At 45.5% G+C, this 17,223-nt stretch overlaps 1 protein-coding gene across 1 annotated transcript in view; it reads left to right on the top strand.

Annotated features, from left to right (window-relative positions):
* Window positions 1-17,223, top strand: part of LOC133341920 (deleted in malignant brain tumors 1 protein-like) — a 50,134-nt gene that overhangs the window by 26,871 nt on the left and 6,040 nt on the right. Inside the window, exons 20-31 of the mRNA XM_061550759.1 lie at window positions 2,238-2,249; window positions 3,565-3,582; window positions 4,404-4,520; window positions 6,945-6,974; window positions 7,160-7,273; window positions 9,552-9,581; window positions 9,767-9,910; window positions 13,044-13,064; window positions 13,658-13,708; window positions 13,893-14,006; window positions 14,832-14,843; window positions 16,861-16,881. Of these exons, the coding sequence (XP_061406743.1) occupies window positions 2,238-2,249; window positions 3,565-3,582; window positions 4,404-4,520; window positions 6,945-6,974; window positions 7,160-7,273; window positions 9,552-9,581; window positions 9,767-9,910; window positions 13,044-13,064; window positions 13,658-13,708; window positions 13,893-14,006; window positions 14,832-14,843; window positions 16,861-16,881 (684 nt within the window). The remainder of the gene's footprint in view (window positions 1-2,237; window positions 2,250-3,564; window positions 3,583-4,403; window positions 4,521-6,944; window positions 6,975-7,159; window positions 7,274-9,551; window positions 9,582-9,766; window positions 9,911-13,043; window positions 13,065-13,657; window positions 13,709-13,892; window positions 14,007-14,831; window positions 14,844-16,860; window positions 16,882-17,223) is intronic.

Here is a 17,223-nt window from a genome sequence, read left to right on the forward strand (position 1 = left end):
CATGAATCACTCACCAAGTTTATAGACTATTCTTCTAAGATTCTGCTTAGTCTTTGGAAAACTGATTGTAAATGTTTGCATCTTGGAGGAAACAAGAGGGCACACGAATCAAGCAAGTGTGGATGACACTCTATATAGGTCAGAAGTATGCATGTAAATATGAATTTATTATTGCAAAATGATTGTAATATTCATATATTTGTACTTTGTCTCTTTTCAAATAATTACGATCTGGCTCAGCTACAACTACTGGTAAGTAATGATTGTCAACATCAATGTCATCTGTGCATGGTATGTGTCTCGGCCTCGCTGTGCGCTGCGTTGCACCGCTAGCCGAGTAGTTATCCTCGCATCCAATAAACCCTCAGAGCTAGGATGAATGTCCGACTCCAAACGTCATTTATTGAATTTAACGAGGTAAAAATGGTAAGAAAACAGCACAGATACAGCATCTGTTAATACCCGGAAACACCAACACCATGAATAAACACCACAGCATCATAACATTGTCTTAGATAACATGTTTCTCAACAATAGATCCTGGATGGACCAGGCACCTACATTACCAATGAATAGCTATACAAGAGCATAAGTTACTGTGTTACATAAAAGGCACACCGTGTTATCATCACACTGCACCCCAGATGTACAGTACTACACATAACACTGCACTATGAATGAGACATTTCATCATCCTTGCTCTCCAGATCGCAATAAAGTTAATTGGGTACAAGTTTGACTCGACTTATTAAATTATAAGTAACATTCACAATAAGGAAAGTTACAGGCTTCGTTGTTAACTAGGCCTCGTATTTATCATACAAATTTAACAGCATTATAAAGGCATTTACATCATTATAACGACATTGCCAATATTATAAGAACATAAACGAACTTACAGACAATGCTTCTTCAAGTCCCACAATGGACAATTGCAGCTGGCTTCACTGGGACACGATGTGTGCCGCCATCTTGAATTATGTGTGTAATGGCCGACGCCTGCGTGGTTGAGCGGGAATCATAAATCGCAACTTCCTGGTCACGTGACCAAACTTAGCAGCCTGTGTACATATGCCCCACATCTGCCGTGAGGCAAGGCACCTGTCGTGAGGCAGAACAGTATGGGAAAATGTATAGAGACAACTCCTGTTAACTTACCACAAAATGGTTCTAATTATATTAACCTCAGATTGATGATCAGTGAATTGTTCCTTGCATGGGCTTTATGTTGCAACTTTCTGAGTCAAGCAATCTAGCCACTGTGCCATTCTGCCGACTTATAGAGTTTGTATATTTGTATTATTCTGTCAATAGGACTTGTTAGTTAAAGTATGAAAAACAAGCCCTTGATAGAAAATTAACAACCCATTTATGAAAATGGATTTGGTCTGTTTTCAATAACTATCATTTTGTGTGGCCCTTTGCACTGCTGCTACAATCATCATCTCTTTGGGATGATTGCTCATTAACTGCAGACAGCTCATCAAGTCACCACTGTGAACTTAACAAGCCAGACGTAGCAATTACAGTATTGTAGGTTAAACATTTTGCTCACAATACTACCACACAATGTCCCTGTACTAGATGACCCTTTTTTGGACAGGTGGTCTGTATTACATATTTAAAAATTTTGAGACGCTCCATAACAATGAGGCAAGGGCCCTGCTGATCACTTTGTTTTTGTCTTTTTCATGCCTTCTTATTCATCTGCAGAAGCTACTACTTACTATACCTGTAAGTCATCACGCTCACACGTGACTCACAGCACCATGTCCCGGTACCGGCAGCGCAACCGTTTAGGCCCAGCCTCATGAGCGGTGCCCCAAGCTTGGGATGTCATCTTCAGGGATTGAGCTTCTTGCAAGTGAAGACGTGATCTGACACCTACATTCTACCCTCACCTGATACTGCCACAACAACGAAAACACCCCTTATTAAATTAACTAAATAGTACTGTAGTCGTGTGATCATGTATAGGATAAAAAACAAACATACATATAATTGACTCACAGAGTTCTATTCTGAGAATATCCTGGCTATAGTTTTGGCAAAACTGGACCGTTGCATGCAGGAGGCGACCAGAAGGGCACATTGATAAATCAAGAATAGATGACACTTACACTGTATATATGTAGGTGAAAAATAGGTGTGTAAATATGAATTTATTATTGTAAAATGATTGTAATATTCATGTATTTGTACTTTGTCTCTTTTCAAATAATCTTGATCTGATTCAGCTACAACTCCTCGTAAGTAATAATTGTCAACACAAACATCTCAATGCATGGTATGGGTCATTGTATAGAGAAAACAACTCGTGCAAACTGACCATGAATTGGGTCTAATTATATTGACCTCAGATTGATGACCTGTTGAATTGTTCCTTGCAAGAGATTTATTTTGCAACTTTCTGAGTCAAGCACTCTTGGCACTTATGTTAGATTAGAGAGTTTGTGTATTTATATTCTGCTGTAAATACGACTGGGTAAATCAAGTATGAAGAACAACCCCTTGCTAGAAAATGTCCATCCCATTGATGAAAATTAGTTTGGTCTGTTTTACATATTTATCATTTGGGGGAGCCCTTAGTAGTGCTGCTAAGCCCTGACAATCGCTATCATCATCTCTGTGCGACAGTGGCTCATTAACAGCATTCAGCTCATTAGCTTGTAACCATTGTGAAATCAACAAGCCAGACGTAGCAATTACAGTTGTGTAGGTGATATATGTAGTTCACAACATTACAGCATAATTAATTGCTCTGGCTGCATGACATTGTTTTGGACAGGTGGTCTGTATTACATATTTAGTGGCATCGCGGGATGTCACTACGCAGTGCCGGCCTTAGAGAGAGGCATGTCGTGCGGTGTAACGACATCGCGGACACCACAATGGTGTGGGTGCAGCACCGGCCCTAGATGGGCTCGGTGAGTGCCGATTGATAGCGCTGGGTGGCACCACGCTTGGCGTGCAGTGCCAGCCCCTACAGGACAGGGTGTGGGAGTGCCGGCCATAGAAATGAGGTTACTAAAGGCCATGGCACTTTGGTTGACCCGAAAGGACACGTGACCAGTTAAGTCTACAAAGGGGCCCCAAGTGAGGGCTGGGGGTGGTCACGTCACGTGGTCCGGGTCGAGATCCTGCTCGAGGATTCTGGAAGGTGGTCGTGGCCAAGAGCGGAGCCAGCCACGCCGCAGAGGATCTAAGCCGGGTCCCCCAGAGGGACCGGCGTTGTTGTTCATCCTTCAGAAACCTTCGTCTACGTTCTCCGAGTCTCCAACACGTGGACCTGGACCCGAGCTGTGGTCCCGGTCCATAGTAGCTAGTTACGTGGTAATTAGTGTAGTTAGCCTGGTGGTCACCACCATAGGTTATTCTGTTAAGGGGCAGTTACCCCGTGTGTTGGTGTTAAATAAATGTGTTGCCTCCAAGTGTACGTCTGTGACTCAGTTGAACTCACTACACATATATTCAGGTTTTGAGATGCTCCATAACAATGATACAAGGACCATACTGATCACTGTGCTTTCGTCTGTTTCATGCCTTCACATTCATCGTCTGCAGAATCTACTACCATCCCATGTAAGTCCTCATGCTCACACGTGACTCAAAGCACCACGTGCTGGTACCGGCAGCGCCACCGTTTAGGCCCAGCCTCACGAGCAGTGCCCCAAGCTTGGGATGTCATCTTCAGGGATCGAGTTGCAAGTGAAGACGTGATCTGACACCTACATTCTTCCCTCAACTGATATTTCCATTACAGCAAAAAAGCCTTAAAATTTTACTTAATAATACAGTAGTCACGTGACCGTGTACAGGATAAAAATATACCCATGAATGACTCACCAAGTTTACACACAATTCGTAGAAGATCCTACTTAGTCTTTGAAAAATGTTTGTAAATGTTTGCATCCTGGAGAAAACCAGAGGGCACACGGATCAAGCCAGCATAGGTGACACTTACACTGTCTATACAGTTCAGAAATACGATTGAAGTATCATCTAATACAGGCACGACATTGTTCTCTGGATAAACCTCGAACACAAAACAGCTCCATCTCGCCGTGATCCACAAACCTCACCTCTAAGTTATTGGATTACAGTCATGCACAACCACAGCAAGTCAGATGGCCCAAAGATCACCCAGCGCAATAAACATTGTAAACAAGGTCACGGCATCATCGCGCGCTTTCAGATGCGCTTTTGCGGCCGTCTGGAAAGCTCTTCCGACATTAGGAAGCCACTGGAGTTGCGAACTTTTAAATCTAGGTTGAAACTAATTTCTTTACAACAATTTGTTGTGTTTAATTGTCTGTTCCCCCACCTGCGATTAGCACGGTTGGCTGCGTAAGCTGCGAAAGAAGTTCAACATGCAGACCTAATGATTGTGCCTTTTTTTGCAGATTGGTGCCGGTCATACCCCTGTCAGAATGGGGGCACCTGTGCATTCTACTGGTCGTATCCCTACTACCAGTGCTTTTGCCCTCCAGGATCATGGGGCAGCAACTGTGAATACAGAAGTAAGATAACTCTTTGAACCTTGTATATCCCTTTTAATAAATCAAGCATTGTCATCCATCTGCTTATGTTAATGCGCACGTGGATGTATTAGTCTGTATACCATTTAGTGTATTTCCGAGACGTGATCGGACACCTACCTTCTTCCGTCAACTGATATTTCCGCAACAGCAACAAACCCTTATAAAATGGACTAAATAATACAGTAGTCATCTTACCATGTACAGGATGAAAATATAGCCATGAATCACTCACCAAGTTTATAGACTACTAGCAGGAAGTACCCGGCGTTGCCCGGCTCTTAAAAATATTTCAAAACTACTCTTAAATATGTAAGAGCAGTGCGTACTGACTGTGGTGGTACCTGCTATGATTACAGCAGTGCATGTTGACTGTGGTGGTACCTGCTATGATTACAGCAGTGCATATTGACTGTGGTGGTACCTGCTATGATTACAACAGTGCATATTGACTGTGGTGGTACCCGCTATGATTACAACAGTGCATATTGACTGTGGTGGTACCTGCTATGATTACAACAGTGCATATTGACTGTGGTGGTACCTGCTATGATTACAACAGTGCATACTGACTGTGGTGGTAGCTGCTGTGATTACAGCAGTGCATCCTGACCGGTGGTACATGCTATGATTACAGCAGTGCATACCGACTGTGGTGGTTACCTGCTATGATTACAGCAGTGTATACTGTGGTGGGACCTGCTATGATTACAGCAGTGTATACTGTGGTGGGACCTGCTATGATTACAGCAGTGCATACTGACTGTGGTGGTACCTGCTATGATTACAACAGTGCATACTGACTGTGGTGGTACCTGCTATGATTACAGCAGTGCATGCTGACTGTGGTGGTATCTGCTATGATTACAGCAGTGCATACCGACTGTGGTGGTACCTGCTACATCTAGCGACTGTATAGTAGTAATAACTGCACGCATCGGGGTGGGGGAGACATCACACAGTGAAGATTTTTATCGCATTTTTAATAACGCGAGAGAAAATGTCCCCCCCCCCACCAAATGCGCGTGAGTTGGTATGGTCGTGCGCGCGTGATAAATAAATAATAGGTCTACTGCCTATAGTGCTAGCATCTAGCGACTGTATATATTAGTAACTGCACGCATCGGGGTGGGGGGGACATGACACAGTGGAGAATTTACGTCAGCGTTTAGTGTATTTTTATAGCATTTGTAACGCGAAATAAGATGTCCCCCTCACTCCCACCGAAGGCGTGCGACTTGGCATGGGCCGTTCCCCCCACCAAAGACGCGTGAGTTGGTATGGTCGTGCACGCGGCATGAATAAATAAATAAATAATGGTGAAGCACACAAAAATCGCACTAAATCGCTAATTAAACTAATTTAAAGTAGAAGGATGTGAAAAAGGAATAGCGCTTGCTGACCACGGGGCTTACGGCGTGGTAACTGGCTATGTTTTTTTAAATATAAACCCTGCCATTGGAGAGCCAAGCGAGCGACCACACACAAACCCACAATTTTTGACTTTTATATAGATAGATAGAAGAAGATAGATGAAGATAGAAGATAGAAGCTGCAGGCCATGAGGACATTCGGGGCGATGGATTTGACTCGCCATAGAAGGGTAGGGGACTGTTGTTTGAGGGAACCATGAAACAACATTGCGAGATGAAAGGTGCCTTAATGCTATTATCTGAAACTAGTCTTCTGTCCCGTTTTTTTTACTTTCATTCAGCATCATCTGGAGATGAGATTGATGTACTGGGTGGCATCATGGGGGATATATTTCAAGAGAAAGCCTTGCCGTGAATCTGGATTTCACTACCAGGATCCCCAGCGATATATTAGACCAGTGTCATCTCATGCAGTGGTTTGATATGTCCAGCTAGATTAGCAATGACAAATTTGTGATTTTGCTGTGATGATTTTAATTTGGACCTAAGATTGTGAGTCATTGTAAACTACTAGATGTTTCAGAGTTTCTCATTTTGACATCTTACATGCATTTGATTTGCATGCATCTATAGTTATACATTGATGTATGACTTAGTAACGGTGCATCTTGCACAACATAATACACGATAACATGATAACAAATATATGTTAAAAGCTTCAAAAAGTCAAAGAGTCCCCACTTGTTCGCAATCATTGTCAAGATGTAATTCTCCTCATATGTATTTGTCTTTTGTCTCTTTCAAATGATCATGACCTGGCTCAGTGTCAACTACTGGTAAGTTATCAACATCATCATGTCTGGCCATGGCACGGGTCATTGTTTCTATATTCTGTTCACTGTTAACCGCAATTGTTACAATAATAACACTGTTTAACCACCAGCTTACAACAGTAACAATGTATACATTTGAAATCCCAATGAATAACCATACATTTATCTTTTTTTCACCTCTAACATTCACTTTGGAGCAGAAACTGCTCCTACGACTACTCCTGGACCTGGTAAGAATCCACGTCTCTCTTGTGTACATCACAGTGGTGCCACTGTCACATTTGTTTGTGGAACCAAACGTGAAAAAGTACCGTGCAACAAAGTCTTGAATGTTGTAGTGTCAAAACTTACGATGAACAAATGAAGCACACGAGCCTCACCTGGTGCACGGAATAACAGTGATGTCTTTCTGCAGTCGGTTGCCAGTCCTATCCGTGCCTGAACGGTGGTACTTGTGAGGATCAGTGGTCATACCCCGGCCACTGGTGCTACTGCAGCCCACTGTGGTCCGGCAGCAACTGTGAATATGGTGAGAGGACATCGCGGTCTTTGTGTTTCTGTCCTTGCACCCACATACTACGACGTTTTGATCGCAACACAAGTGGTCGTCATCAGGAAAAGGGGGTTAGCCTCTAAAGGCAAACTGTTTATAAAGGTTTGAAATGGGCGTAGTCCAAGTGTCATCAGAATGGGCGGGGCAGCTGATGCTCATGTAGTGGTGGTACTCGTAGAGGGCAACGACGGCACTGGTGGTGGGTTTCCACCAATTAAAGGGCGGCCAAGTAATCATTGCACCTCGCTTTACACACTCACATTGTTGACGGTGGAGTTTGCTGCTAGAGGTGATGATACTCATAAAGGGCCACGACGGCACTGGTGATGGGATTCCACCAATAAAGGGCTACTGCAAGTGGTGATGGTAGTAGTGGGCAGTGATGGTGCCGGTGGTGGGCTTCCACCAATTAAAGGGCTGCCAGGTCTAAAATGGAAACATTACAACCAGTTATGACTTAAACTGGTTGATAACGTCCTTCTAGTGATTGCTTAGTTTGTACCAATCTTCTCGGTTGAAATTGTGTCCATGTCAATATATATTCATGGCTGCATGAACGAATCTTTGTTGATAGCCAGTGGGTTTGCAAAGTACCTTCGTCTTAGAGAAATCAAATTCGTGTGAGCTCACCGCATTAAAACAATGATCAGCCACGGTCGAGCTATTGGTCCTACCGTGTTTTAGATCTGCCTTGTGTTCATGAACACGGTCTGAGACATGTCGCTTAGTTTCCCCAATGTAACTACTGACGTAGACACAGCATAGTTTGTAGACGCCGGTGTATTGCATGTCAGGGATCACATCCTTCACAGATGGGATCAGATCACGAATTTTACGTACTGTGTTAAATCGAACCTGGATCTTGTTTTCTTATGCTTTTGGAAATCTCTTTGGTGACCCCTGCTATGTATGGAAAGGTGATGGTTTTGATTGGGTCCTCAGATGGTTCTTTCCCAACGGTTGGGGTGATAGTTTTACGGATTGTGTAGTCTGAATATGCATTCGTTTGGAGAGCTTGGTGTACGTGTTCCAGTTCACTGGATAGGTTGTGATGGTCGGAAATACATCGAGCTCATTGGTTGAGAGTTTTGATGAGGGAATTCCTCTGGGATGGATGGTGTTGGGAGTCAGATTTTAGGAAGGGATCCGTATGGGTGGCTTTCCTGTAGACAGAGTGACCAATTGAGCCATCCGGTCTCTTTTCGATTAAAACTTCCAAGAATGGTAGCTTGCCATCCTTTTCCAATGGTGAATTTGATGGCTGGGTGTATGGAATGAACACTTTGCCTTCAGAGGCTAACCCCCTTTTTCTGATGACGACCAATTGTATTGCGATCGAAACGTCATAGTTTTTGTCATATTCTTTTAACCTATCTACGTGACTTTACTGAAAGACCCAAATAATATCTTACGCATACTTTAACAACATATTAATATTCCATAATTCAGACACGTAAGTATGATAATGTAATTTGTAAATTACAGAGAATTGTGAAGATCTGGATCAAACATATGTGACAGTGATTGTCAACTGTGTCAGATACCATTCTTATGGCAGGAACTAAGTTTGCTAATCTATAACAGTAACAATGTGTAGTGACATCGCGGATGTCACTGTGCAAAGCCGGCCCTAGCGAGGCACGGCGTGCGATGTATCGACATCGCGGACACCACGTATGCGTGAGTGCACTACCAGCTCTCGAGGGGCTCGGTGAGCGCTGACAGCGCTGGATGGCACCACGCTCTGCGTGCAGTGCCGGCCCCTACAGGATAGGGTGTGGGAGTGCCAGCCACGGGAATGGGGTTACTATAGACCGTGGCACTCTGCTTTACCCCAGAGGACACGTGACCAGTTCAGTCTACACAGGAGTCCCACGTGGGGGCTAAGGGTGGTCACGTGTCAGGTCCGAGATCCTGCTCCCCCAGAGGGACCGGCTGCTGTTGTTTATCCTGAAGAAACCTTCATCTACGTTCAACGTCCTCCGAGTCTACAACACGTGGACCTGGACCCGAGCTGTGGTCCGGTCCATTGTAGCAGTTACGGTGTAATTAGTGTAGTTAGCCTGGTGGTCCACCACCATAGCTTGTTATATGGTTAAGGGGCAGTTATCCCTTTGTGTTGGTATTAATAAATGTGTTGCCTCCAAAGAGTATGTCTGCGACTCAGTTGAACTCACTACAAATGTATCAATTTCATCTGCCAATGAATAACTATATTATTGCCTTTTCCCCCCTAACTTTCCCTTTGGAGCAGAAACTGGTCGTACTACTACTCCTGGACCTGGTAAGAATCCACGTCTCTCTTGTGTACATCACAGTGGTGCCACTGTCACATTTGTTTGTGGAACCAAACGTGAAAAAGTACCGTGCAACAAAGTCTTGAATGTTGTAGTGTCAAAACTTACGATGAACAAATGAAGCACACGAGCCTCACCTGGTGCACGGAATAACAGTGATGTCTTTCTGCAGTCGGTTGCCAGTCCTACCCGTGCCTGAACGGTGGTACTTGTGAGGATCAGTGGTCATACCCCGGCCACTGGTGCTCCTGCAGCCCACCGTGGTCCGGCAGAAACTGTGAATATGGTGAGAGGACATCGCGGTCTTTGTGCTTCTGTCCTTGCACCCACATTTATTTACGTCATCGGCCATGGTCAATGATCCCAGGTACACCCCTGCCTCACCATGGTCAATGATCCCAGGTACACCCCTGCATCGCCATCCCACTCTGACCAGTGTGATGAGATCTCATCTGACATGACTGACACAACGTGGGGAAGCCCCTCATCCAGCAGTGGACTTACAGTGAGTGGCTCATTGTTTTATAATCCAACAGTAGGTGGGATTGTACTCGGCACAAATCAAAATTGGCCCAAGCAGAAAGTGGTTGTTTGTCGCTATGGTGAAGAGTGACCGACAGTTTTGAGGCAAAGCACACCAGCCAGCCCATGACGTGCCCATGTTGAACCAGCGACCCATCCGGCCACGAGTTCTCACCTCTCCACTCACTGTAACCCTGACCTCGACTCCACCTGCTTTAACCATGCTCCTATTTAATGTCTTTTTCACTCTTTCAATTTTGATATGCGCCACACATCAAACACTTGTATGCATTTTGTAATGATTAATGCATTGTTACGCGTATGTTCACTAAACAAAATGAGTGCTCATCAACAATAGGGCTAAACTAAAAATAGAAACAAACCACCCTAATCGATATCGTTGTATGTTTGTCTCTTGTATGGTTGCAAATTCATCATCTGCAGCGATCACGACTGGTAAGTAATCTCGTCAGCGCTCTTCACAAGGTGGTCCTATTGGGTTGCCCTCTAACTAACGTGCATGGAACGTCCGTTGGTAACATTGCTTGGTGAAATCGGTTGTTGTGGTATGAACACAGTATAACATATCGTAGGCATAAATCTTGACTTAAAGCTTTCGTGACTGCAGGAATTCATATTATTTGGGTCTTTCGGTAAAGTCACGTAGATAGGTTCAAAGAAAATAACAAAAAACTATGACGTTTCGATTGCAACACAAGCAGTCGTCATCAGAAAAAGGGGGTTAGCCTCTAAAGGCAAACTCTTTATAAAGGTTTGAAATGGGCATAGCCCAAGTGTCATCAGCATGGGCGGAGCCGCTAATGTTAATGTAAGTGTAATATCTTCAATAATGGCGGGAGACGAGTTGACGGGGCAGCACTGTTTATTCACAACGGTTGCACACGTAACAGTCCCAACCGAGATAACACCTATGTCACACGTGCCTGACTCGGCCACGCACTCCGTCTTCCCCGTGGGGTACGCGCACCTAACTCTGCCTCGACTCAGGCTCTCCGGCTACGCTCTCCCCACGGGGAGCTATCAGACCCGCCTTGTCAGGCCACGGGTCTCGACCACTGGGCTACACAGCCCGAGCCCTTACAAGGGCGTCGGACCGTGAATCCCAAGGCCTCGCCTCTGAGCCTCACAGAACCCCGGCCCTTACAAGGGCAGTGGGGCTAGGGGTCCCAGGACCTATCTCTTCCTCCGTCTTCTGTCTTCACTGGTTACCAACTCCCCGAGTGCCATCGCGCATCGCCTTACATAGCCCTCCGCTCCCGAGGGGGCGGAGCCTATGCGGACCGCGATGTGAGCACTCACTTGATGTAACCAATCACCCCGCGCTGCCTCACGATCCCTCCTGCCAGCGCGTATCACCACTACATAAGTGATGGTACTCGTAGAGGGCAACGACGGCACTGGTGGTGGGTTTGCACCAATTATAGGGCGGCCAAGTAATCATTGCACCTCGCTTTACACACTCACATTGTTGACGGTGGAGTTTGCTGCTAGAAGAGATGGTACTCGCAGAGGGCAACGACGGCACTGGTGATGGGTTTCCACCAAAAAAGGGCTACTGCTAGTGGTGATGGTAGTAGTGGGCAACGACGGCACTGGTGGTGGGCTTCCACCAATTAAAGGGCTGCCAGGTCTAAAATGGAAACATTACAGCCAGTTTTGACTTAAACTGGTTGATAACATCCTTCCAGTAATTGCCGAGTTAGTACCCATCTTCTCGGTGGAAATTGTGTCCATGTCTGTATATATGGATGGCTTCATGAACGAATCTTTGTTGATAGCCAGTGGGTTTGCAAAGTACCTTCGTCTTAGAGAAATCAATTTCGTGTGAGCCCACCACATTAAAACAATGATCAGCCATGGCCGAGGTATTGGTCCTTCCATCTTTCAGATCTGCCTTATGTTCACGAACACGGTCCGAGACATGTCACTTAGTTTCCCCAATGTAACTACTGCCGTAGACACAGCATAGTTTGTAGACGCCAGTGTATTGCATGTCAGGGATCACATCCTTCACAGATGGGATCAGATCACGAATTTTACGTACTGTGTTAAATAGAACCTGGATCTTGTGTTTGCTTATGCTTTTGGAAATATTTTTGGTGACCCCTGCTACAGTATGTATGGAAAGGTGATGATTTTGATTGAGTCCTCAGATGGTTCTTTCCCAACGGTTGGGGTGAAAGCTTTACGGATTGTCTGGTCTGAATATCCATTTGTCTTGAGAGCTTGGTGTACGTGTTCCAGTTCACTGGATAGGTGGTGATGGTTGGAAATACATCGAGCTCTATGGTGTAGAGTTTTGATGAGGGAATTATTCTGGGATGGATGGTGGTGGGAGTCAGATTTTAGGTAGGGATCCGTATGGGTGGCTTTCCTGTAGACAGAGTGGCCCAATGAGCCATCTGGTCTTTTTTCGATTAAAGCTTCCAAGAATGGTAGCTTGCCATCCTTTTCCACCTCCATTGTGAATTTGATGGCTGGGTGTATGGAATAAACAGTTTGCCTTTAGAGGCTAACCCCCTTTTTCTGATGACGACCGCTTGTGTTGCGATCAAAACGTCGTAGTTTATTTTTATTTTCTTTGAACCTATCTGCGTGACTTTCCCGAAAGACCCAAATAATATCTTACGCATACTTAACAACATCTTAATATTCCATAATTCAGACACATAAGTATGATAATGTAATTTGTAAATTACAGAGAAATGTGAAGATCTGGATCAAACATATGTGACAGTGATTGTCAACTGTGTCAGATACCATTCTTATGGCAGGAACTAAGTTTGCTAATCTATAACAGTAACCATGTGTAGTGACATCGTGGATGTCACTGTGCAATGCCGGCCCTAGCGAGGCACGGCGTGCGATGTATTGACATCGTGGGCACCACGTATGCGTGAGTGCAGTACCAGCTCTCGAGGGGCTCGGTGAGCGCTGACAGCGCTGGATGGCACCACGCTCTGCGTGCAGTGCCGGCCCCTACAGGATAGGGTGTGGGAGTGCCGGCCATGGGAATGGGGTTACTAAAGGCCACGGCACTCTGGTTTACCCCAGAGGACACGTGACCAGTTGAGTCTACAGAGGGGTCCCAAGTGGGGGCTAAGGGTGGTCACGTGTCAGGTCCGAGATCCTGCTCGAGGATTCTCGAAGGTGGTCGTGGCTAAGGGCGGAGCCAGCCACGCCGCAGAGGATATAAGCCGGGTCCCCCAGAGGGACCGGCTGCTGTTGTTCATCCTGAAGAAACCTTCGTCTACGTTCTATGTCCTCCGAGTCTCCAACACGTGGACCTGGACCCGAGCTGTGGTCCGGTCCATTGTAGCAGTTACGGTGTAATTAGTGTAGTTAGCCTGGTGGTCCACCACCATAGCTTGTTATATGGTTAAGGGGCAGTTACCACTTTGTGTTGGTATTAATAAATGTGTTGCCTCCAAAGAGTATGTCTGCGACTCAGTTGAACTCACTACAAATGTATCAATTTCATCTGCCAATGAATAACTATATTATTGCCTTCCCCCCCCCCCTAACTTTCACTTTGGAGCAGAAACTGCTCCTACGACTACGCATGGACCTGGTAAGAATCCACGTCTCTCTTGTGTACATCACAGTGGTGCCACTGTCACATTATTTGTGGAACAAAACGTAAAAAAGTACCGTGCAACAAAGTCTTGAATGTTGTAGTTGCAAAACTCCCGATGAACAAATGAAGCACACGAGCCTCACCTGGTGCACGGCATAACGGTGATGTCTTTCTGCAGTCGGTTGCCAGTCCTACCCGTGCCTGAACGGTGGTACTTGTGAGGATTGGTGGCTCTACCCCAGCCACTTGTGCTCCTGCAGCCCATCGTGGTCCGGCAGCAACTGTGAATATGGTGAGAGGACATCGCGGTCTTTGTGCTTCTGTCCTTGCACCTACATTTATTTACGTCATCGGCCATGGTCAATTATCTCAGGTACACCCCTACTTTGCCAACCCACTATGACCAGTGTGTTGAGGTCTGATCTGACATGACTGACACAACGTGGGGAAGCCCCTCATCCAGGAGTGGACTTACAGTGAGTGGCTCATTGTTTATACTCAATCCAACAGCAGGTGGAGTTGTACTCGGCATAAATCTCAATTGGCTCTTCCCCCCTCTCTTACCTATATAGCCTCTTGTTACAGCAGCCCTTTTGCCCACTTCAGAAATTGTTTCTTGCTGTGCTTGTCCCACCTGATGACGGACGCGTGTGTTGCGCCCGAAGCGTCGTGATTTAATTTATTTTACTTTATACCTACGTGACTTTACCGAAAGAACCAAAGAGTATGTCTGAAAGTGGTTGTTTGTCGCCATGGTGAAGAGCGACCGACAGTTTTGAGGCAAAGCACACCAGTCAGCCATCAGGAGCCCATGTTGAACCAGCGAGCCATCCGGCCACGAGTTCTCACCTCTCCACTCACTGTAACCCTGACCTCGACTCCACCTGCCTTAACCACGCTCCTACTTAACGTTTTGCTCACTTTTTCAGTGTTGATGTACGCCACACACCAAACACTTGTAAATTTTATTTTTTATAATTAATGCATTATGTGTATGTTCACTAAAGAAAATGAGTGCTTATCAACAATAAAGCTAAACTAAAAATAGAAACAAACCACCCTAATATATATTGTTGTACGTTTGTCTCTTGTATGGCTGAATATTCATCATCTGCAGCAATCACGACTGGTAAGTTCTCACGTCAGCACTGTGCATGGAACGTCCGTTATTAACGTTGCTTGGTGAAATTGGTTGTTGTGGTATGAGCGCAGTGTAAATTTCTCGATCAAAACATCCAAGAATGGTAGCATGCCATCATGTTCCACTTCCACCCATCTATCAAATTCACCATGGAAGTAGAAAATGATGGCAAGCTACCATTCCTGGATGCTTTGATCGAGAAGAGACCTGATGGCTCGTTGGGACACTGTCTATAGGAAAGCCACCCACACGGATTCCTATCTAAAGCCTGACTCCCACCACCATCTAGCCCAGAATAATTCCCTCATCAAAACACTACACCATAGGGCCTGTTGCATCTCCGACCAGCACCACTTAGCCAGTGAGCTTGAACACGTACGCCAGGCTCTCAGGAGGAATGGATATTCTGACCGCACAATCTGCAAAGCTGCATCCCCAACCATGGGTAGAGAACCATCTGAGGACCCAATCAAAACCATCACCTTACCATACATAGCAGGGGTTACCAAATAGATGGCCAATATCTTGAACAAACACAAGATCAAAGTTCGGTTCAATACAGTACACAAAATCCGTGATTTGATCCCATCGGTGAAGGATGCAATTCCGGACATGCAATGTCCTGGTGTCTCTAAGCTGAGTTGTGTCTGCGGCAGCAGTTACATTGGTGAAACGAAGAGACGTGTCTCAGACCGGGGTCGCGGACACAAAGCGGATTTGAAACACGGCAAAACCTCCTCAGTGGTGGCGGATCATTGTTTCAACGCTGTGGGCACACATGCCATTGTTTTCTCCGAGACCAAGGTGCTCTGCAAACCCGCAGGCCACCATCAGAGATTTGTTCATGAAGCCATCCAGATATACAAACACCGACAAAACGTTAATCGAGAAGATGTATTCAGATTGAGCAATCATTTTAAGGATGTGATAAACCGCGTCAAGTTTTAACTGCTATGATTTTCACTCACCCACCCGTGTGTCTTGTTGTCCGATTTCTAATTCAAGTTAATTTACTTGCTAATTTATCCAGCCCCACCCGTCCATGCACGCCACAAACCCTCCCCCCTCTCTCCCGTGAACTCCTACAGCCACGACTCGACAAACTCCTTCCTCCCCATTCCCCCACCCTCCCGTGCCTATATAAAGTTGAAAGTTTCATTAATTAGGTATAGCCCTGTGAGCCATGCGGCTCTTGAGTCGGGTGCAACCGCAACAAACAAAATATGAACACAGAACGTCTTAAAGTGACGGCGCGCAACAGAAACATCCTGGATAAACCAGCAAATCTTCCAGAAAAAAACACCGTATTACAACGCCGTGTGCAATAATCCCAGTATGATGCAAGTCAAACAATAACAACTATAAGACAATTTAGATTAACCATGTTTTCGAAATCACCGAAATAAAGCTATAAAAACAATGTAAAAACAGTAATCATAGGAACTGTGATTCAAATTTAACAATAAACGATATATAACATGTACGACCAAACTTGCTGTCATAGCTGGCAGCATGACACTCCCAGTGTATGATGTGTGAGTGAGTTAGCGTATGATGAGTGAGTGAGTTAATGTAAGATGAGTGAGTGTATCACGGCATCCTCCTCGCCATCACGGCCTCCTCGCCGCCATCACGGCCTCTTTTCTGACATCAACGGCCTCCTCCCCTCGGCTCCCTCGGCTCCGTCGGCTAAAGCCACAACAGCAGATCAATTTTTTTATCAACTGAAGACGGACGCTTGTGTTGCGACCGAAACGCCGTGTTTTTTTTTTTTCACCGTATCTTTACCGAAAGAACCATTGCGAGTGCATTATTATGTTTAACATACCATATGTGTTGTTGCTCTGGAGACCGGGAGACCGATGACCGATGTTCGGTGGCTGCATCGACGGCATTCGTCGGGATATTTAACTGATCACCTCAAAGATACTCGTGAGCGGCATAGAACACGTGTGCGGTCTGATTCTGTGTGTATCTTGTTCCATGTGTGCGTCACGCGGATCAGAAGCACCCACCACTCCACCCGGTAAGACTGAACTCGTTTGGGTTGGGCAAACAATCAAAAAGAATGGCCATCTCTCTCCCGTGTTAATATTCCACTCGAGATGTAGATTTATATTTAATTTATGGATAACCTCTCGAAAGAAAAATGGCATTTCCACAACTCGCTTAGGCACCGCGTTGGCGAGATGTTAACTACCTCGCCTGGTATACGGGAGGTCGTAGGTTCGATCCCGACCCTGACTACGCCTGCTGTTATTTTGAGATTGCATGTTGTCCCCGTGGTCGCGTGGATGTTTTTCCGGGTCCTCCGGGTTTTCCCTTCACATTTAGAATCACGTGTTGCGAGTATTTGTCTGCTATAGAT

The sequence above is a fragment of the Lethenteron reissneri genome, chromosome 2, assembly GCF_015708825.2.
Source record: "Lethenteron reissneri isolate LAM-NWPU_2019-01 chromosome 2, ASM1570882v1, whole genome shotgun sequence".
Lineage (NCBI taxonomy): Eukaryota > Metazoa > Chordata > Hyperoartia > Petromyzontiformes > Petromyzontidae > Lethenteron > Lethenteron reissneri.